General features: G+C 46.3%; 1 protein-coding gene across 1 annotated transcript in view; it reads right to left on the reverse strand.

Moving 5' to 3' along the window:
* Positions 1–1,379: 1,379 nt before the first annotated feature.
* HS6ST2 (heparan sulfate 6-O-sulfotransferase 2) overlaps positions 1,380–22,227 on the reverse strand; it is a 136,869-nt gene continuing 116,021 nt past the window's right edge. The window contains exon 2 of the mRNA XM_086469908.1: positions 1,380–4,292. Coding sequence (XP_086326034.1) covers positions 3,590–4,292 — 703 coding nt within the window. The 3' untranslated portion in view covers positions 1,380–3,589. The remainder of the gene's footprint in view (positions 4,293–22,227) is intronic.

Here is a 22,227-nt window from a genome sequence, read left to right on the forward strand (position 1 = left end):
AACCCTCGTGTACCAGGTACCCTTTAGGAAAGTTTTAGTGCCAAACTATTAGCCCCAAGAACGGCACTTTGCAAGGCCACGCAGGTTTCTTTTGGAGGGCAAAGTGAACGAACTTGTTCCCTTTAACATTACATATTAGCACTACACATCTCCATCCACAAAGCAGCCCTCCATCTCCACACCAACTGCCCCTGGCTGATGCTGGCTGGCAGCACCAGCGTTGCTGACATCCTTATCTGGTGGAAACTTGACAGACATCTCGATGCTTAGAAGAGTTTTCTTAACACATGTCCAGGCTTTTCAAAACTTACCAGAAGGGTTTGAGTGCCACTTGATTCACTGTGATTTGCTGTAGCTCCTCAGCTTCTCAAGTTTCCCTCCTCCTCCATCCTTCCTCTCCTGCAGTAAAAGAGTTTTCTCAACCGTCAAAGTACTGCTCTCAAAAGGCAACTCCAATTGCTTTTATGCCAGACTTCACTGCTGGGCGCTTTTTTAGTTGCAGGGAAGCATCTGGCATGACCTCTAGCCCATTAGCAGCTCCACCAGCAGCTTTCTCAGTGCACTAATAGACCTGTATATAAAGCCACGTCAGTCAAATGCAGATTCACTGGCAGATCCCTCCATTCCCCACTCTCCATGACTTAAAAAGTCTCAAAAAGTCTCACAGAGATAAGATGGTCCCGCAGGTACTTGCAAGAGGAAGAGCACCTCCGTCCTCACCGGGGAATTTGACTAGGTCAATGCAAGGTCTCCTGTGGAGATCTTCAGGTCTACCGCCCTGCCGCAAGTCCTGCAAGCCTGCTGATCTTTCATAGCCTCCAAGAAAAAAACGTCTCTGTACAAATTGTAAAAAAGCACCTTTTCTAGTTGATCTGGGACACTACGCTCAATTAATTCTCACCTGCTTTTGTAGCCAGTTCTTGTTTAGCTTTTTCATGTTTTAAAATGTCTCAGGAAGGGATACAGCAGGATGCACTAGAAGTCAGCGGCTAGGCAGTATCCTCCAGAGCCAGCTGGACAAAACCGGAGGGTATCATGTGAAGGAAAAAAAAAAGAAACATACACACACAGAGAGAGGAACATGTCAGTTCTGCAGACCGTTGACAATCATATTTAAAATCAGCAGAAACCACAGCTTGTTTTTCTGAGGACTGCTCAGAAAAGCAGGCAAAACCTCTACAGTAACTCCCAAACCACAGAAAGTCCAAAGTGCCTTTGCCCTTGAAAGATGTAGTTAAATACGCTCCAGAAAAGCCATGATTTTAAACTCATCTACTTGCCTGTCAACTGTTATTTCATTTGTGTTGAAATTACAATTCATTCTGAACTGTGCAATTCCCAACATGTTGTCAGATAAAGAAATAATCACATGAAAATCAGAAGACTGTAGTTAAATTTTATTTATCAGTTCTATTGTTAAATTACACAATCAAAGTCAGTGGATCGGCATGTAAATCTACACAATAAGACAGCGTCTACAGTGGAAATCAGTAGAATTTGATATGGTTATGACAAAATGGTATCCTTATATTCGTACATCCCCTATATACAATAAACAGTACACACAAAGAAAATGCAACTAGTCTCTGTAAACCATGCACACCACAGCATAAAAACAAAATGCACCTTCTGCAACAGGCCCTCCAGCTCGCCCATGGTTAAGTCCTGTTTACAGCAGTGCCCTTCAGTTTTAAGAGTGAATTATTTTCCCCCGTAAAAAAAAAAAATACAACCAAGACATCATATTGGCAACAGCAGTTCTCATTTAAAAAAAAAAAATTGCTGTACATGAAGTTATTCTCTTTTCCAAGCTGCTAATGCAGGGTATTGGTTCGCTGCTGCTTTGCTCTCCACTTGCCCTTGGCAAGATTGCTGTCCCCTGGCTTGCAATACAACATCGGATGTAAAACAACTTTCAGGTAACTTAGGCATGGAGCCGTAAGATGTTTTTAAAGCCTTCTGTCTCTTTTTATGCCCCGCTGCCCTCTTGGTGTATAGAATATTACAGGCGAAAGGCAATAGTGCAAGTGAGCCTTGTAAGCATCATGTACATCGGGACAAAGAGCACCCTTTTTGGGTGCCTCCATCACCGCGCACCCGCACCGAGATCACCATTTAGTGCCAAGCTGGGGAGCGTTGCAGGCTATGTACAAAATTTCTGGTCTGGCTGAATGTATAGCCCAAGCCTTGCAGAGGTTTTTTATTTTTTTTTTGCATAGAGATTTATAGAAGCCCCTCGCATCTCCTCTCCCTGTCAGTTTTGGTGAGGCCAAAGGGCTGCGGGTGAGCCCGGTCCAGCTCCAGCTCCACACTCTGTGCCCCAGCACAGCCTGCTTGGGAGCTGGCTACCGCATCCCTGTGCACCGTGCAACCTTCTCATCCTGTATAACTATGGCTATGGTAAAATCAGTTTCCATCATTTTCAGTCATCGCTCATCTGTCATCGCTAAGAAGGGCTCAGGAGCGTAGGAAAAAGAAAAAAGCCCTGTTCTTATCTGGTGTAGCAAAGATCTACTGGAAGTAAATCCTAATTCAAGTGTAAATCTACTTCTTCCATTGAGCAATTCTCGTCATAATATTGCTGGAATTAAAGAGTTTTACGACTTTTTAAAGACGCTACACAAACATCCGCAACATAATTTCACCTAGTTTATACCACCAGTTATTAAGGAACGATAAATTCAGCATTGTGTATTCTAATGGGTAAGAAAGACTTAAAATCAGACACTGTCACAGGACTACAATTTGGAAAAGGCTTTATGAAACATGAAGATGTGCTGTAACTTCTCCAGAATGGTTAAAATCATACTGCCCTGAAAAATTCTGGAAACAGTGTCTTTAACATTGGCATCAAGTTCAGAAAAGTACGTATGTCTTTTTATTTTTCTTATTTTATAACATGAGATAGACTAAGCTTAAAACTTTAAACAGCAGTAGGTAGAAAAAGTTTAAAATTTTAAATATTTATAGAACTAGAGAAATTACTTCTATTCCTTTTAAAAGCCAATATTATACATAAAATTAGTCAATATTTTTTCTAGACCTTTATTGTTCCCTTCATCATCCATTCATTAACTTGGTAAATATCATAAGCAGTTGGTGCCCTTGAAAACACATTATTAAAACAAAATTAAGACAAAATCAAAGGGAAAAGGTTTTGTTCATATAATGTATTGTGAGAGTATGCTAAATGCTCATTATTAGGAAATGAGTTTGCTTCCCAGATAGATTTCAGCTGAGCATGATAAACATTTTCCAGCATCCCATTTTGTACTCACAACAAACTTATAGACTTTTTTTTCTTTTCTTTTAAATAAACATCCGAGCGACCATTTCCGATGAGCCTACTTGGCTCCTGTATTTCATAAATAATCCAACAAACCTAAAAAGGACAATTTAATTACACGCTAGGATTAAGTGTTCCATGTACAGTACAACATTTACTGCAAAGGCAACTGCAAAGGCAACATTTTAACTTCTTTTTGCTTCAAACCCTTGAGAAGTGTAATTTGTTTGGACTGCTCCGTCGTCTCCAATTTGTGGGTTGGGTTCTGCTTTGCTTTTGGTGTCCGGCGAGTCCCCGCTCCCACTACCGCCGCCACCGCTCCACGTTCCCTATGTAGTCAGTGCTGGAGCTGTTCTCGCCCTGCTCTCTCAGGCGTGCTTGCTTCGCCTTCAGGATCTTGCGCTGCTCCTGGCGTTTCCGCCGCGCTTCCTGGTGCTCCTTCTGCCGCATGTACTGGTACCGCTGCAAAAACAGGTCTTTTGCATAATCATACAATTCCATGTCTAAAAAATTGAGGGCCTCGATGCGCTGCTGAGTCTGCTCGTTTATCTCCACGCTGGAGGCCCTTGTGCTATTGTACTGCGTGAATGGCGAGATGAAGTTCATGTTGAAAGTCTTCTCAAAGAGATACTGAGTCTTCCGCTGAAATTCAGTCAGGCCGAAGAAGGCCATCCGCTTTAGGTTCTCCTTGGCACTGTCCAGTAGAACCTTATTTCTCTGCTCCTCGGGCATGACCGACAGGTTGTAGCATCCTACCAGGCTGAGGTCGGACAGCATGCGGACCTGGCGGTTGTTGGCAAGGTTGTAGGGGCAATCCATGAACTCCTGCAGGGAACAGCCCGACCAGTCGTCCCCTGTGTAGCAGCTGGGCAGCTCCTCAGTGGTTGGGGACCTCCCGTCGCAGACATGCAGGGACGCCTTCCACGTCGCTCCTCGCTGGACGTGGCGCCATTCGCTCAGGTAGCGGGACACGGGGTCACGCAGGATGGTGATATAGTAGAAATTTCTGCCAAGGGGAGAGGAAGGCAGAGTGTTTAGTCCCGTGCACCTCCAGCGCACCACGCATTAACGTTCAAAATCAACAGAAACTTGGAGACGCACTTAAGAGGCTTTAAGGAGCCCTACTGCAGAGTGGTCCTCTGTGTGCTCACCTCTGCAGGGTGAAGGACGGCTGAACAAACTCCCTGGGGGGAGCAGGAAGCGTTGTATCTACCTGCACACATCTGTCTGCTGAACGGGTTCTGCCTCTACAGAGGTGGAAGGGAACCCAAGATTCCCCTCTGTGCTGGGCTGCTCACGCAGCAATGTGCTCCTGCTGGGTGCCTTAACTGATTCTCTCCCCAGACCTTGGGAGAATAATCAAAATAACTCCCAGGAGGCAAGCTCCAACCCAAGCAGAGCACGGGTAGCTCTGGCATTTCTATTTCCCTTGTACAACAGAGCAGCACTGACAAGTTTATGTAGTCTATAAGAAGTTGCTCGTGCTACGTTTCCTGATGAGTAGCGGTGGGTCTCAGCTGCACAAGCCCCAGAGCAGCGTTACACCTACAAGGAAAACATTTCCTACAATATATTTCCTTTCGCTGGCCAGACAAATGGGATGTGCCCAGAAGCCCCAACCCACTTGATCTCGGAAAAGCCCTTGTAAACCCCATTTTATCCTCCTGCCTTCACCTGATACAGGACTGCAACGATGAGAGGGAGATTAAAGGATGCATTACAGCATTTTGCAAGAGAAAACATTTCCAAGGGAGGTGCTGGCTTTGATTTGGAGCAACAGGATGGTGACACACGTGGGGGACATGCTGCTGCAGGGAACCCTTCAGGCTGCCAGCTGGAAAAGCTGCAAGCTCAACCTTACCTATAGCATTGGGTCACACATTAACATCCACCATCAAACACCATGTTGTCCACCATCGGCAGCCTGAAGCCACGCACACCGAGCTCTCTGCACCTCCTTTAATATGACCCCGACCTCAGCAATGATGCTGGAGGTACGCTGTCAGGATACCAGCCATCTGCCTAAGTACATGAAATTAAAGTAGCTCAATAAGCAAATTATCCTGCCAGGGAAGGCCACTCCTCCAGGATGAGGACACTCAAGGCCTCCGGGGTGCGATTGCCATGTCCTCAGTGCTGCGTAAGGAGGAGAAGGGACATTCATTTGCTTTCCTGAGTGGCATCACCACTGGCCACCCCGTAGCCAATCTTTTGTTTGCTATCGTTTCCCTCAGCAGAAAAGCCACTAGATGTCAATGTTTTCCAGAAAATTGTCTCTGGGTGGACTAAAAAGTGAATCACAAGCACCAAAATCTTACAGCTGCACAGGGGAAAGGAAACCTGCAGTGTCGCCATTCCTCTTCCCATTTAGAGCATTCAAGCTCATAAATAATTAAATAAGTAGAAAGTATAATAAACTTGCAAAACCAAATAAAGCCAAGTAGCCCAGTATGGTATCAGCAGCTGGACACAACGGCACCTCACGCTCAGAGAGCTGGGACACTGCACTCAGCACTATCACCATCTCCACACTCACCTGGGTGCTGCTGCCATGCCCCTGGCTCTGAGGGCTTTGGCCACAGATTCATACAGGCAAAGGGAGCCAAAGTCCCCACCAGGACTGCAAGGAAGGTCCTTTTTCCCAAGAGTGCCATTAAATGATTCCACAGAGAGAGCTGGAGTTAAGAGGGAGGAAGGACAAAGCTTGCTTTCACGTTGCACACCCAGAGCGGCAGCTGCCAACCTCACATTGCCCCTTGCAAAGACAGGAAGAGTTTTGCTCTGTCTCATCTCAGCAGGTCTCTGGCAGTGTTGGAGAACCCAACCAAAAGGAAAGGGAAAGGGCTTTCCACAAGCACCATCACCCCAACCAGCCACTCTGAAGAGCCGGAGCTGACCCCAGTCACACTTGTGCAGCAGGCTCCTTTGATGCAGCAATGACAGTTTTGTCGTGGTCCCTGACATAGGGAAATGGAGCATCTCTGGGGCAAACCCAAGCCCATTCTTTAGTTCCTGCCAGGACTCTTCACCCTTAGATCTAGTTTATAGTGATACTGCACTAAAATAATGACCCAACCCTGAAGCAATAACAAGTTAGTGCCATGTAGCACTAACCTCTGTACTAACTACAGCAACTAAAATATAGCAACAAACCTCTGATGACCGAGGAGGCAAAAGCAAAGCTCTCCTTACCCCAGAGCACCTTGTACAACCTGGCCCATCAGTCGTTGTTCGGCAAGGCTGGGAGGGGAGTGGAGTGCAGGCACAGGGGTGCTGCTGGCTGAGGAGAAGGCCAACCAAACTGTACACTCTAAGGTCATCACAGAAATCAATGCGGAGTTAATGCAAGAAGGGAAACAAAGCCTGAGCCAAGATCGATAGAGTGAGCATTTTATCACAGCTCAAACTCTTCAGCCACTCTCCCTTTGTACTCTTCAGTCACAGGTGGTGACAAAGCACCTCCCCTGGCTGCTGTTGTAAAAACAAAAGAATGAATAAAAGCTTGTATGTTGGCAGAAGAAACTGCGTTGTAATGGATCGCCATCACCTCAGGTGGCCAGCTGCCTCATCCAGGCAGATATCTCCATCAATGCCTATCAGGGGAAAACATGGCAGTCGAGGGAGACCGGGGAGAGGAGGCTGAGTAAAGATGCACACTGGACTCTGCAGTGAGCACAGAGGTGTCTGGGCTCCCTCCAGCACCGTGTGCTCAGGAAGCCAGGCCATTGGCAGGGATGCTTATGGGATGCCTCAAACAGAGCCCATATCCTACCTGGCCTGAGCACAACCCCCTGCAAACAGGAAGGCTATGGCTGTACTCCTTATTTATATCACATCATTATTTCCTAGATGAATCCTGCTTTCAGGGCACAACCTACAGAGAGACACTTCGTCAGCTGCTGGGCCAATCTCGGCTATCTTGTGCATTTCTCCCCTTCTTCAGTTTCCCTGTTAAAATTCTACTGAAAGAAGTACCATCCCTTTTGGGAACACCAGCTCGGTTTGCCCCAAGCAACTCTCATCCAAGCCAGAAAACATGGCAGTTCCAGAAAAGCAGCCATGACGCTCTGCATTTATCTGAACTGAGCTTCAAAAAGTCACAAAAGGTTTAATGTATCATCAAGTCAGAGCTGTGCCAGAGTGTATTGGTTTTGTGTGGCAAGGTTTTGGTAGCAGGAGGGCTACAGGGGTGGCTTCTGTGAGAAGCTGCTAGAAGTTTCCCCTGTGTCAAATACAGCCAATGCCAGCCGGCTCCAAGACAGACCCATCACTGGCCGAGGCCAAGTCCATCAGCAGTGGTGGTGGCACCTCTGGGATAACATGTTTAAGAAAGGGAGAAAAGCTACTGCACAGCAGCAATTGCAGCAAGAAAGAGGAGTGAGAATATGTGAGAGAAACAACTCTGCAGACACCAAGGTCAGTGAAGAAGGGGGGGAGGAGATGCTCCAGGTGCTCGAGCACATATTCCCCTGCAACCTGTGGTGAAGACCATGGTGAGGCAGGCTGTGCCCCTGCAGCCTGTGGAGGTTAATGGTGGAGCAGGTATCCACCTGCAGCCTGCGGAGGACCCCACATTGGAGCAGGTGGATGCCCAAAGGAGGCTGTGACCCTGTAGGAAGCCCAGGCTAGAGCAGGCTCCTGGCAGGACTTGCAGACCCATGGAGAGAGGAGCCCAGGCTGGAGCAGGTTTGCTGGCAGGATTTGTGACCCCATGGAGGACCCTCGCTGGAGCAGTTCGTGAAGAACCACAGCCCCATGGGAAGGACTCACGTTGGAGAAGTTCATGGAAAACTGTCTCCCATGGGAGGGACCCCACGCTGGAGCAGTGGAAGAGTGTGAGGAGTCCTCCCCCTGAGGAAGGAGCAGCAGAGACAATGTGTGATGAACCGACCACAACGCCCGTTCCCTGTCCTCCTGCGCCACTCAGAAGCCAGGGGGAGGTAGAGAAAAGTTAAGCCCAGGAAGAAGGGAGGGGTGGGGGGGAAGGCCTTTTAAGATTTTATTTTATTTCTCATTCTCCTACTCTGGTTTGATTAATTTCCCCAAGTTGAGTCTGTTTTGCCCTAGACGGAAATGGGTAAGCAATCTCTCCCTGCCCTTATCTCAACTCATGAGCCTTTTGTTATATTTTCTCTGCCCTGTCCAGCTGAGGAGGGGGAGTGAAGTGATAGAGTGGCTTTGGTGGGCACCTGGCATCCAGACAGGTTCAACTCACCACACAGAGATGGATTTGGCCATCAGTGCTTAGAGCATTCTTCTGCTGCAACTGGGAGGAAGACTCAAAGCTCTGCAATTATTTTTAGTCCTGTACATAATAGCTTGTTCTTTCTGCTGTCTTAACAAGAGAGTGTTGAGCTCTTGCCCATTCCTTGAAGCTCGTGCTTCAAAGCCTGAGACATGTTTGCAGCAGGTAGAGCTCAAACTTTACTGTGAATCATCCCTCTGACTTAAAGAGCTGCACTTATCAGAAACACAGGTTTTCTAATACAGTTGAGCGGGCTGCTTATGAAGCAGAGAACAAAAGGAGCTTGCGGGCAGCTCAGAAAGTAGGTTGATCCTAGAGCCATCAGGAGTGCGAGATGGTGTGAGAGTCACTTGCTCTTGGTACCTCCCTGCACACAGCTATTCCCCAAGGAACGCAGGGACTGAACAGCCCCAAGAGGTTGAGTTTGTTCCCCGTGCTGCATCACTCGCTCTGCTTATCACATCACTACTAGGTTGAAGCCAGAGCATTTTCAGGAGCTGTGAATTATTTGTGCGTGATCTATTACTGCAGAGGAGCTCAGGAAAGGTCAGAGGCTCCCCTCAGATAAACGCCCAGCTAATGGCTTGCATCATCTGCTGGGGTGTGAAAAGCTGGGCTTTCTTGGTGCTGTTATGCTTCTACGCCATGGATGGGACAAGGAAAATGGGAAAGTGGCAGAGACAGGCAGGGTGATGTGCTGGAAGCCAGGGATGGAGAGAGGAGAGACGTGCTCAGCCTCCCCACAGCCGCAGCAATGCCAGCCCTCACGCTGCATCCTCCCGGCACAGCAGCTGCCATGCCACCAGCACGGATACCATCTCTGGGGTGGTGGTGCTGCCACGCGAACACCCCGTGGCTGGCCCAGGGCACTTTAATAACCTACATGGTCATGAAGACACTCTGCCCTCTTCCTCCTGCACAAGGGCTGCTACCCCATGTCAGCATCCCAGAGACCCTACACGGGAGCAACATGGGCTGGGTTGGGGGGGGACAGCACAAGGCCCTGCTGACATATCTGCTATGAGATGACTTTTGCTAAGATAAGATGTTTTTTGTTGAAAGAGACCAAGAAAAGTGTGCTGTCAGTGTACAGACCTGCTTTCAGCTGTCCAGTTCCCCAGCCCAGAGCAGCCTCCTCTCTCCTTCCTGCACAGTCCCTGGAGATAATACAAAGCAAACTGAAACCACAAAGTCTTCCATGAATTTCTCTGAGGGATTTACTGAGACTGAGCTATCTGCTCCCTTTGAAGGATAATTCCATGGTCACACGGTGCATCTGTGCCAGACCCATCCCCACCTCTGCCCAGCACAGGGGCTGAATGAGAGTCCTTTCTTCCAATCTAATGATTTTTAAAAAGCATCCTTGTAGCAGACTTCTAAAAGCAACATTAAAGAAAAAAAAAAAAAAATTGAAGTGAGGAGGTGTGAAACCCCAGGGAACAACAGCACTGAGTAAAGCCAGAGACTTCAGAGCCCAGAGAAGCTGCCAGGGAAGGGGTACATGCTGCTACCCAAGCCTCAGTGCTCAGGAGGCTCATTGTGTGCAGAGCTGCTCTGCTGAATTGAGGTAAGGAAGGGGTGACTTTGCTTAAGCATCAAAATGGGTCAGAACCTCCGAAAGTAAGTACATCTCATCCCAACCCAACCGCCCCAGCTGTGCAAAGCAGGACTGCAAAGCAGCAACAATCCAGGCGATGCAGAGAGAAAGGGTTACGGCCAAACCTGCGGACGGAGCTCGTCAGGAAGGCTTGCAGCTCCCTTTGCTGCACCACAAGACCCCTGCCCAAAGAGGCCTGGCAAAATTGACCATCAGCAGCTGAGCATCCATCCTAAGGGCCTGAGAGCAGTGGGCTGCCTGCCAGCAGCAACACCTTGTCTAGCAGCTTCAACTCTTGTACACGCCTTCAGGGCACCTCAACCCTGATGGGGTTACAACTGCTGTGGGGTTCAAATGGGTACCATTTCCATGAGGACCACAACTAGGGCTGGCTTCAGGTCAGCACGTCTGATCCCCTTTGGGTCAAAATTCCCACTGGTGCCATGGCCCAGCAGTATGGATCCCTGCCAGAGGACAGAGGCTGGCACACTGTTTAATCGCTTGAGGAGGTAGAGGAAGGCTGGAGGTCAGACGCTAGCAGCTGCCATGCCTTCAGCCTGGAAACTTGAGCCTGGCTTCATGGAGCTAGGAGGTAAGCAGTTGGAGAGGGGAAAGCAAGCTAAACATCCACTCACCATTACACCCATTAGCGTATGGATCAGTAGATGAGGGACTGGGTGACCTTTTCCCATTTCTGCTGAGAAATGAGGCTATAGCAAGAAGGGCTTTGTAGGCTACGGAGGGTGAGAAATGTACAACCTTTGCACAAGGAGCACCACAGCCCCTGGAACATCCCGACCTCCCCCTAGAAAGTGCTTGGGGGCAAACTAACCCAGGAAAACACAGCTTTAGCACAGGACTGAGGAAGCAGAGCTATGTCCAGAGAACTTACTGGGGCAGTCTCATTCACCCAGCAAAACTAAGGCTACCCTTTAAGCTGGCTCAATCACACCAGTTTGTATCTAGGTCAAGCTCATCCAGATGGCAAGCCTGGCTAGGATGGTTTGGAGACACAGACAGGCTTCTGTAATGAATGGGAGGCAATTTTACTCAAGAGTCTCCATCTCTTTGGGTGGAGATGGGGGAGGAAGGGAAATTTGGGAATGTTTCCTATTCTGGGAGATTTTTGTCCCCAGTCCACGGACTTTGTGGTACATTAACAGAGCAGTGTGAAACCAAGTTACACTCCAGGTGAAGATGGACATTTTGAAAGCAAAGTTCCCTCTGTAGGGGCAGGGGCAAAGGGACAGACCACATATGCACCACATCCAGCAGAAAAGCAAATAAAATGGACTAAAACCCTGCAGTAGAGATTCTGCATATGATGCAAAGGATTCAGGACTGAGCTACTGAAAAAAGAAAAATAATCATAGGGTTGGTGCTTCGTCAACAGAAACAATGCACAATCACCAGAACCAGCGAACAGCACAAGGACAATCGGTGTCCTTCCCACCCTCTCCATAAACCACTTGTGCTGCTGAATAAAAATCCACAGAGCTCATTTATAAAAGAACAGTCACATACTCATTCTTTTAAAAGCTGAGCAATTTGAGAAGTTTTGTTTGAGACAGCAACTTCTCTCATATAGCTCATCCAACCAGAGGAAGATGCCCCTACACAGCAGTCCCACGCACAGGTCTGAGATCCCATCCCCTTCTCCTCCCTTGCTCCCAGCAGTGAACTGAAACTCTGCCGTAGGCAGGCTCCTGCACTCCTCCTTCGCCCCACATTGCTCACAAAATGTCTCTGCTCAGGATAATTTGACGGCAAAGTCGCAGACAATGATGGAAGGTGAGGAATGCAAATGGCACGAGTCTCACATTTCTTGCTCTGCTCTTGGAAACCCTCCCCATGCAGCTCCAAAGCTGCTGATAGATTTTAACCTTTGGCAGAGGGTCTCGCAACCGATCAATCAAGCCCACCATATCTCTATGAGAAGTCAAACTCAATTATGCCATGTCAGGCTCTGAGAGTGCTTTGCTCCCAGTAGGTGAGGTTAATTCCCATCAAGAGTGGCCCACTGAGAATTTGATTTGCTAATACCGCAAGTTGTTCCTCCAAGAGAAACACCCTTGCTGCCTTATTTGTTGGAAGCAGGCATCTGCTTGGAGATCGCTCAAAGAGAGGCAAAATGTTCATTTAATAGTGTGACTCATCCTGACTCTTAACAAACTTTGTCACCTAGAGATACAATTAAAAGGCCAGGGGTGAGCACCCTGGTGACAACATCTCCTGCCTCAACCATGCATGCTTGGAAACACCCCCAAAATGGGAATACCTCTTCCCTGCCAAGAAGTGCTCCCGCAGCTCCGCTCACAGAGATGAGGCCAAAATATCTGGCAAGCTTGCAGTGCTGGGAATCAAATGTTTGCATCTACTCCAGATCAGTCCCAGATGCTTCGCAGCAGTTATGTGGATGGCAACGGCAGCAGCTGAGAAGCATCACCCATGGGCTTCCCCACTCAGCAGACAAGGCCAGCGGGCCCCATCTCTGAGCAGAAGATGAGCAAGGAGGGCTGTTGTGCTTCCCGGTAGCTTCAGGGAAAAGATCTCACACCGTGTCCTATGGAGGCAGCATGGATCTGATGCCCAGCTGCCCACGCCAGGTCTTCCCCTGCTGTGGTCGCAGCGTGTGCAGGGAGGCGAGCATGGAGCAGGGTTACCGGAGCAGGTCTGCTCTCCTCCTCTCCTCAATGGCCTCAATGCAGCGCCTGCCAGGCGAACAGACCCAGGGCTGTGTCCTACTTGTTCCAATGAGACCTTTTTTCATTCAATCATTTCAATTCAACTAAACTTCCAGCTCCATCTCATCCAAAACTAAAACTACAGCAAAACCTAGATGAACAAATGACTTCTTCATTAAAGAAGTGAAGTATAAAGATTTATGGGGAGGGAAAGTAGAAGGAGGAACAACAAACACCGCTTTTCTCTGCAGCAGCCTGCAAAATTACAAGCACGCGGACTATATTCCTCGACTCTGGGTCTCAGGGTGGCACAGGAGAATCATGCATTAGCTCTGAACAAGGCCTGGGAGGAAAGTAGATAAGTATTTCAGAACTGTGAATTAAAGCTGCTAGCAAACGTAAATTTACATTTCCTCTAAGTAATCATTATGTTTTCACTTCTATCAGCACCCAATGAATCACAGAGATGTTTTGTCTAGAAACACTAATGGTGGGGGTAGGAAGCCAGCAGCCTACCCACAGTAATGGCAGCAGGAGAAAAGTGCCAGAGGAATCCATAAAAAGGAGTTGGATTTTTTTGCAAGAACAACAATTACACCAGCCCATCATTGCCCATGAAATTATCAAATAGGAAAGATCTGCAAAAAAGCAGCATTTCAGGCACAGAGGAAGGCAGCAATTTAAGATTGTGCAGCTCAAGGTATGTGCAGGCATGGCACATGCACACAAAGAAAATGAAAATAAGGCTTTAAATAAGCAAAAAATATGCAGCCTCACACATGCACATGCTCCCAGCTACCCTCACGCACAAACTAATTGTCCACAGCATTGCCTGCGGAGGGGAGAGCTGCCCTGCGGATTTGCCAGAGTGGTATTAATTTCATAATTGCCTGTATTATTAACATCTCTGCAGGATATCCTTGCTCACAACCAATTCAACAAGAACAGTGGCCTTTTTACTTATTTTTTTTTAGTGATGCATAAAAAGAGAAGCAAGTTTCCGTTTTTAGACTCAGAAAATAGAAGAGTGACTCAGCCGCTGGAGCCAGTCCCGAATCCACTGCCTCTGCCCCGGAGTCTGGCATGGGAAAGGGTGGCAACACTGGACAGAGGGGCCTAGACCGATCCCAGCCACCCAACCTACTGGGAAAAGACTGAACCGCCCTTTAGAAACGTCTCCCCCCAGAACCAACCCAGAGCAGCAAAGCTTCCTGTCTTGTTAGCTTAATTATACAATAGAGGCATCTGGATGGAGGGCAGTAGTGGTGCCAAAACCCCTGAGCTGCACATGGGAGGAAAAACCCAAGAAAAGGAGAGAGGAGGTGGCACAGGAGCATCAAAAGTATGAGTGTGCCCCGCCTCCTTCTAGCCAGATGATGAGCTGCAGTATGGGTGACACTGTGTTGGTGACACTGGCCTCAGCAGCACACAAGGACCTGGCTTTGGAAAGTGCCTTTCTTGCTAAGGGCGATTATCCCTTACAAAACTGGATGTAGAGCTGAATTTTGTCCTTAATACACACTAGTGAAAGTCAAGGTGTGAGTGACGTCTTTTCAAAAGTCAAGCTCTTGAGTACCTTCCTACTCCTGGCGCAAGGAACTGTCCCTGTCTCCTGGAGCTCATGTCTCCTGGAGCCACAGCATCTTCCAGGCGTGGTACAGCACCTCCCCATTCACAGAGCTCTCTTACAGATTCATTAAAAAGCATGGCAGACCTCCCAAAGTGAAAAGGAGGCCACTGCAAAAGAGCTGGTGAATAACCACAGGATGTTGCTATAAATCAGATATTTACAACAGTATTTACCCTATCTAAATGCCGTCGCAGGAATTGGTTTCAACTTGTAACTGATATTTCTGTGGCAGTGAAGATAGAGGTTTGCAAAGCCTGTACTCTATAAGCAGTGGTTTACAGAGAGTGAATAGTGGCAGTTTTTCATTTTCCAGAGTCCACTCACCCTTCCAAGAATCTTAATGCCTCATTGATTCATAATACAGTACATAAAGATTTCATTTTTTCCTGCACACAGTGATATATTATGGAGGCAATCTATTTTGCCACTGAAAAGTTTGCTTAGCAGAAAAATTTGGAGTTTTGACATTCAGGAAATTACAGTCATCTGTAAAGCACGATTGATACGCCAAGGCTAACATTTTCATTGAACTTATGGAGCCAGAATAACTATGCTAAAATATTTATTATATTCTTAAAAAAAAAAAAAACCAAAACAGATTCTTGTTTATAAAAAGCATATATTTAGTATTAAAGAAAAAAGCTTTATCCTTATACTCGTACGTATTTTAGCTATGTCCTAAATGGGCTAAGCCACCTACTCTCTGACCAGATGAAAATACTTTTAATAATTTAATAAAACCAATACTTCAGACAGCCTCTGCTGTGCCCTGAGCGTGCAAACGGAGGGCATGAGCCGAACACACAGCCATGCAGAGCAGAACAAAAGCAGAAACGTGAGACAGAGGCTGCTGCACTGAACCTGCCCAATGTCCCCAGGGCTGCTGACACTTGTCCTGCCACCCACCAACCACCCAAAGGGTGCACGTTAGCTGGTGAATGTGAAGCAGAAGATTGCTGAACCCTGTGCACTTCACTTGCAAGTTTTGTTGTTAATATGATCTTGAAACAAGAGGGTGCAGAAGGCTCCTGTCTCAGCTTGACACATACATTTGTCTTTTTTATGAACATATGAATGTGTATTTAGAAGTTGTGATTTATCGTATTTCCTGAGCACTTGTTGCAATTTCCTAATTGCTGCCTGAATCATAGTAACAAGCCTCCCAACTGCTTCGTATATGAAAGTACTTACTATTGAACATCCCTGCCTCAATGCTGGAGAAAACTTGCAGCTCTCAAGAAAAAGATCCTATGATCAGCTCCAAGAGTTGTGCATATCCCACAACGGGAATTTAACTCTAGAGAGGTATTTATAAAATCATGTGTAACTATATCAGAGCTCAATCAGTTCTCTTCAATAATACATAAAAGGAGGAGGTTTGGTTCACGTGAAAAAATGTAAGGCTGATGTTAATTCCTTCACAAGCCATTTGCAGATAATCTTCCGTATGTCAGTTAATATACCCCATGATAGGTTACATGAAAGTGCTTTTAAAAGCTGAAGCGAGGATATACAGGGTATAAAAAAGGCACATTAATGCAACTTATATTTTGCTTATCATAATCACTGGGCATACAGAAATCCAAGGAAAATCCTTCCCAGGCTTTCTAAAATTTTGTCAAAGGCAAGCATCTATTGAAAATGTCTTTGAAATGTAATTAACAAACTGATACTAACATATTCTCAGCCTACTGCTAAAAGAGGGACTGAGGAATGGACAAGGTATTTACAGCTGCAACTTGCTACAATTTTAATTTCAGCTTCCATTGATTTCATTTAGCACCATGAGACTGTATAATGAAGAAATCCGTATCAACTGAAAATACCAAGTGTGCTCCTGCCCCACTAGGGCACTGCAGTAATATCATGTAATGGAAGGGGATTCTCATTTAATTGAATTGGAAATGAAACACATATTAGCTAAGAAAACTTAATCAGTGCAATAATATTAAAATGGGCCACTCAGACAAACTATACTGATTAAGTCACTTGCAAACATTTCCGTAATCATCACTGAGACTTGTGGCATTAATGATTTAAACTCACTTTTCTACTCCAGGGAACAAAACTCTAATTTCATAGCAGACAATTAAAATATTTTAAACCCTCTCTCTCACATTACAATACAGTCTCCTGGCAGAAGCACAGGACCTGATCCTGCTCTTGAGCTCTGATGTACATGAAGGTCTGCATGGGATGCCATGAAGATGTTTGGTTTAAGCCAGAAGACAGACCAGGAAGCACCTCGCTGGCTGGTGAGCATTTCTGAAGTACTCGCTGAAGTTCTTCCACAGACTTCATCTTTAATCTTGACTAGTTACTGATAGCACACACTGATGCACCGTAAAGCTGTGAGCTTCAAATGTCTCCCAGCAGACCAGGATTTTAACAATCTTATTCACAGATAGTTGACATAACTGGATTTAAAATTTTCATGGAATAGCAGTGTGCCTTTCTAATAAAACTCTGTAGCCATATTTTGTTGTGTCAAAGCTCAGCTGGGAGGGGTTTTACCTCAGCTAAGCAAGCAAGACCTTGCCAACACTACAAGATGTGCAGAACGCCCCATTTCTTGTGTCTGTCAGTTCCACCCCATACATTTCTCAAAAGCATATTTTACTTAGTCTGAATTAGTTAGGACGATGCCCTCAGAAAGTCATGTTTATGGAAAATGCCACTTTTGACTCTTATACAACCCTGAAGCAACACAGGGATGTGTCCACTGTGTTGTGCTTGGAGGAGAACCATCTACACAGTCCAAGCGCATGATGTGCCTGGGAACCAGAGACTGAGCTGGCAAAAACCTCATCGGATGCTTTCCTGGGGGTCAGCGACAACGCATTCAGCACAGATATCAGCTAGGACACATTGCATGTTTATGGATTTCGGATGCCTCCTATATTGTTAATTAATCTGTAGCATTAAGATGTTCAAAATCCTATTTTTGGACAGCCAAAAGCAAATTCAATTTTTGCATCTTTTCAGTGCCATGAAGCAAACTTTAGCCAAATTGGCAGCTGCACTGAGGCTACTGCCCAGAGGAGATGCAGCAACCTGGGCTAGGCAAAGAGAGGAGCCCAGCTCCCCTCTGCACCAGCTGAACAAGTGAGGGCTAACATCACTATGTAAAAAGCACTCAATTCCACTGCCCATGAACAGAGCTACTCGCTTTGCCTTTTGCTCTGGCTCTCTTGCTGTGAAGGTAACACAAGCATGGGTCAAGACCTGACCTTTCTCTGAGCAGCCGCTCACTGTGGTCCTTGAGCCCTGAGCGCTCACCATCCACAGCCAGCCAAGCAGGCAGTGCTTTGAATCCTCAGCCACACCAGCTGGAGGAAAAGTCTTGCTTAAATTAGCTGAGATACCCTTAAAAACAAGCTTATTTCAGCTGAAGCCAAAGCTAACCTACCACTGCCAGAAGAAAACCAGGAGAGGCACCACCAGCCCAGCCCCAGCACGACCAACCTAAAGCAAAACAAACCACATTACATGCAGGGTTATTCACTAAGCTCCTTCCTAAAGGATCTTTCATTGCTCCCATTCCTCTAACTTCCTTCCCAGATATGAAAAAAAAAATAAAAAAAGAAAAAAAAGAAAAAGAAAGCAAAACTCCTCTATAAGCAGTGAAAGATGGTTCAAAACAGCATTGTTCCTATCTGTGAGCATCTCTTGAATGATTTTCAGAAGACACAGTTCTACTCCTCCATGGATTATTCTGGCTAAAAATGTGTGTGACATTTTAATTATCAAGTACAAATGTTACTGCAAGCAAGCAATGAAACAGATGGTGTCCTGAATTTTACAGTACAGCCACATTTTCCAGCTCAAATTTACAGTTCACCAATTAGTGAGCTTCAAGTCCTGCCTCTACCACATTTCCTCTATTCTTCTGAACTGCCATAACCCTTCCGACGCTGGGAGCGCAGCTTTGGGAATAGAAACTCAACAGAAGTTGTCCTCCTCCAAGCAAATGCACCGTGAATTTCCAATGAGGAAACAAAACAGAGCACAACTCTCTACACCCCAAAAACACAGCAGATATGAAGCAGAAAAGCACTTGCCTTGGAAAAAGGATGAAGGGATGAAAGGTGGCTGAAAAGGAACTGCCCTACTTGAGGGAGCAAAGAGATGACCTCCCTACCTTCATTTCAATGAATGACTTAATTTGTTTATCTCAGCATCTTCCTCAGCAAATCCCATTCATATCAGTTATAACTCCCCAGATTTCCCCCTCTTCCCCTCTGGTGTATTCGGCAGTCCTCCCAGAGGGCATTCCCACAAGGAAGGCACAGAATGGCACAAACGCCCCTTCAGGACTCATCAGTGCCAAGTCTCACATCACCAGGTGATGAGAGAGGAGCAAAGCCAGAAGCTTTTCCACTCATCCTTACCAGCCTACCATCCTGCCAAAATACCAGTACCTATGACCAGAGTTGCACTTTCAGATGCTTATTTCCCCCTTCTTATAAAACACGAAGTATAATTACCAAGAACAGGAGCCATGCAGGGGAACATCGTCACAGGTGTCACACAGTGTGGAGGGGGACAAGGAGAACTTGAGGCCACCTTCAACTGACCACAACTCTACAAATGCATGTTCATACACATGTCTAAGCATTATCCAGTAACGGATGTAGCCACATCCTAGAGGAGACACAGATCAGGCTAGGTCCACCCTGTGGCTTGCACATTTCTTCTGCAAATCCCACACTGAACACAATGAAGCAGGTCAGCACTCACCTCCTGGGTTTACAGCACCATGGCAAATGTGGTTCCTGCTTTGAGGAGCTTATAATCCAGTTTAGACAATGCACCAGGAGGGGGTTTGGGTCCAGCAACCACTGGGGGACAGCTGTGGCGGTATACCCAGAGTTCAAACAGCAAACACCTTGAGCTTTTGGCTGTCACTCCCTGCTGTGTGCGGCCAGGCTATGTCCCCATCAGGCTGAGGAGCATACGAAGCCCTCATTGAACACGCTCTTGATTTACAGGCTACAGCCAAATTGAATCTTGAAGAATTTTCCTGATACTCTGCCCCATTCATCTCCACTACCACAAAGGGGAGCCACTGTGGGGCTTACGGCATCAGTTCTGTAATCACCACAAAGAAACATTTTCTGGGAAGGTGTCCCAGAATATAATATGCTGAACATTTCCTCTCACTGCTCGCAGTACCAAGTAATAATCCCTTCTTTCAACGTCAGCACCAGGCTGGCTTCCAGCTAGGTCTGTGAGGATGTGCACTCCTCCCATCATGCCCCCGCACAGGCACAGTGCTTATAACACCAGCTCTGCTCTCACGATTAACCCTTGTGCAGACATCCCTGGGATGTAGAAGTACTACTGCAAAAACCAGACAACCGGAGGTACTGCACGGGCCAAGGCACAGCCCCTTTGGACCTCAAACTTTTCCCATTTTGCTTTGAAACGTGTCTACGAGTGGAGCTTCAGAGGTGGAGGGGCTAGCTTTGCAGACAGACAGTGATGCTTGGCTCATCCTGCTAGCCAGAAAAGGGTTTGGCATGCAGGCTTTACCTCTTGCATGCAGATTTGCTCGCTGCCACTTAATCCAGTAACATGTTGGCATCCAGAGGTGAAGATAGTGAGACCTCTGGTGGTCCCCCGAGCCCACCTGGGGAACCTGTTCCTAAAGGGAGTCAAACAGGATGCTTGCACAGCTGGAGAGACCCAAGGGCAGAGCTTGCCTTGGAGCACAGGTGCCTTCACAAACACTTTCCAATGAGCCCGTGAACACCCAGGGAAACCCACTCGGGTATTTGGCTGTCAGGGAGAGAAGCCAAAGCACCGGCTGGCACAACAGCCTGGTTTGCAGCAGGTCAATGCTTTCTCATTTGAACTCAGCAAACAGGTGCTCCAGAGCACGATGGAGTGTATTGCAGCGGCACAGGTTCTGCTCTCAGTCACACTGGCAGCTGGATTGCTACGATAAATAAACCTGAAAATCAACTGAGTGGCAACAGCCTCCTCCTAGGTGTCCATCCCTGGAGGGGTTAATCTAAAACAATCTAATTTCTTCCCAAATTGCACAAAATCCAATAAACACCAGGCAGCAGTGTCTTTTCCCATTTAGCAGACTAAGAATCTGCGCTCTACCAAAGTTATCTAAACAATTAATTCCCATGAAATTACACTGGGTTTTGAACCTGAGGTTGACACACTCCATTCTATCTGCAGGCTGAGCCATCCACCGAAGGGCTAGATTAATGCACAGCCAAATGCCACCTGAGTGGGGATTTCTGGCAAAGCATCCAAGCAGGGACATGGACAAGAGCAGCGGGTGCGAAAGGGTTCATGACAGTGGCAATCTGGGACAAGGCTCAGGCGCAGCAGCATCTTTAGCTACATCTCTACCATCCTGTCATTGAAGCAGCATCATCCTCATAAGTCATTTCAACATACTGAGACTGGGCTTCTCTTCACGTTATTTTAAACAAAATGACACTTTCTCTAGACACTTAAATGCATCCTGGTCTCATCACATCAACAGAGGAAGCATATTTTTTCTGTTTATGTGAAAGGTGATATTGGATGCATCATACAGTGAAATCGTTTGTTGGCTTCCTCTCTCAACATAAATAAGGGGAAAGGAAGTCAGAGAATATAGATTTTGAGGATGTATACATATGCATGCCCATTTTCAAAGCTAGAACATTATTAAATTCTTTCATATATTCATGTGAGAACCACAAAAGATGGTGTAAGTAGAGATGCTGTCACTCATACTTTCCCAGAGCAAGGATTAGGGAGCTTTTCTTCTTAATAAAAGGTATAGATTTAAATAATACCTGTTTGGCCAAGCCCTAGGTAGTACTGGCCAACAGAGGCAGGTTGCATAGCTCACATCCCAACTTTGTGGATGGACCTGCCTGCAGGCCCAACTCAACCAGGGTAAGAGATATCTTACGGTTGTCAGAGCTTTGACCTTTTTACAGCTACTAAATGACTTCAAATTTCTGCAGCTTCCACAGGTCTGAGCATCCTTTACCAAAAACACATCCCATGTGCCCCATCCAGCCCCTTCCCAGCTCTCGGAAGGCTGAGCCAAACCAAGCCCTGTCTGAGCTATGTTACCCGAAGGCATTGCGGAAATCTTCTGGTTTGCAAGTGATGCTAAATTCATCTAAACAGCTTTATTTATGAGTGGTGTTACATCCCGCTTCTTGGGGAGACAGATCTGCCATGAGAATTGCCTTTTCCTGCCTGCAGAAACTGTAAGTCTGCATCAACATTACACAATTATTTTAAAGACATTATTTAAATAGCTCTATGGTAATGTGTATGTACACCCCAGTCCCACAGAATTTGCATAGCAGAATTTTTTATCATGCTTCTTAGAGATTAATAATTTAAAGCAACTTGTAACTGTGCTAAGATTTAGTCTTACGTTTTCATCACTGCTTTATATTCTCATAAATATCCAACATTCCCAAGTATATAGGAATCTGAGATGGTATTCAAGAGGAAAAACTGCAACCAATATATCTTCCATTTATGGAATTGAATATAAGATCATATTCAAAGTGCTGCATTTACTGTCTGATTTTGAATACATAAAATATATAGCCATTACAAATTCACCTTTCACTGCAAAGCTTTGTTCTTACAGTGACATAACTTATTGCTAGATTAGAGCCCTAAGTACGGATAGACCATTTTTCATCTTCTCTGTTCCCACAAACATGACTGGGAGAGACAGGTCGTGCTCTCTATCAAAGTTGTGCTTACCACACAGCAATATTGCAACACGTCCCATTAGAGTTATGT

The sequence above is a fragment of the Leptosomus discolor genome, chromosome 9 (genome assembly GCF_034619465.1).
Source record: "Leptosomus discolor isolate bLepDis1 chromosome 9, bLepDis1.hap2, whole genome shotgun sequence".
NCBI classification, from domain to species: domain Eukaryota; kingdom Metazoa; phylum Chordata; class Aves; order Leptosomiformes; family Leptosomidae; genus Leptosomus; species Leptosomus discolor.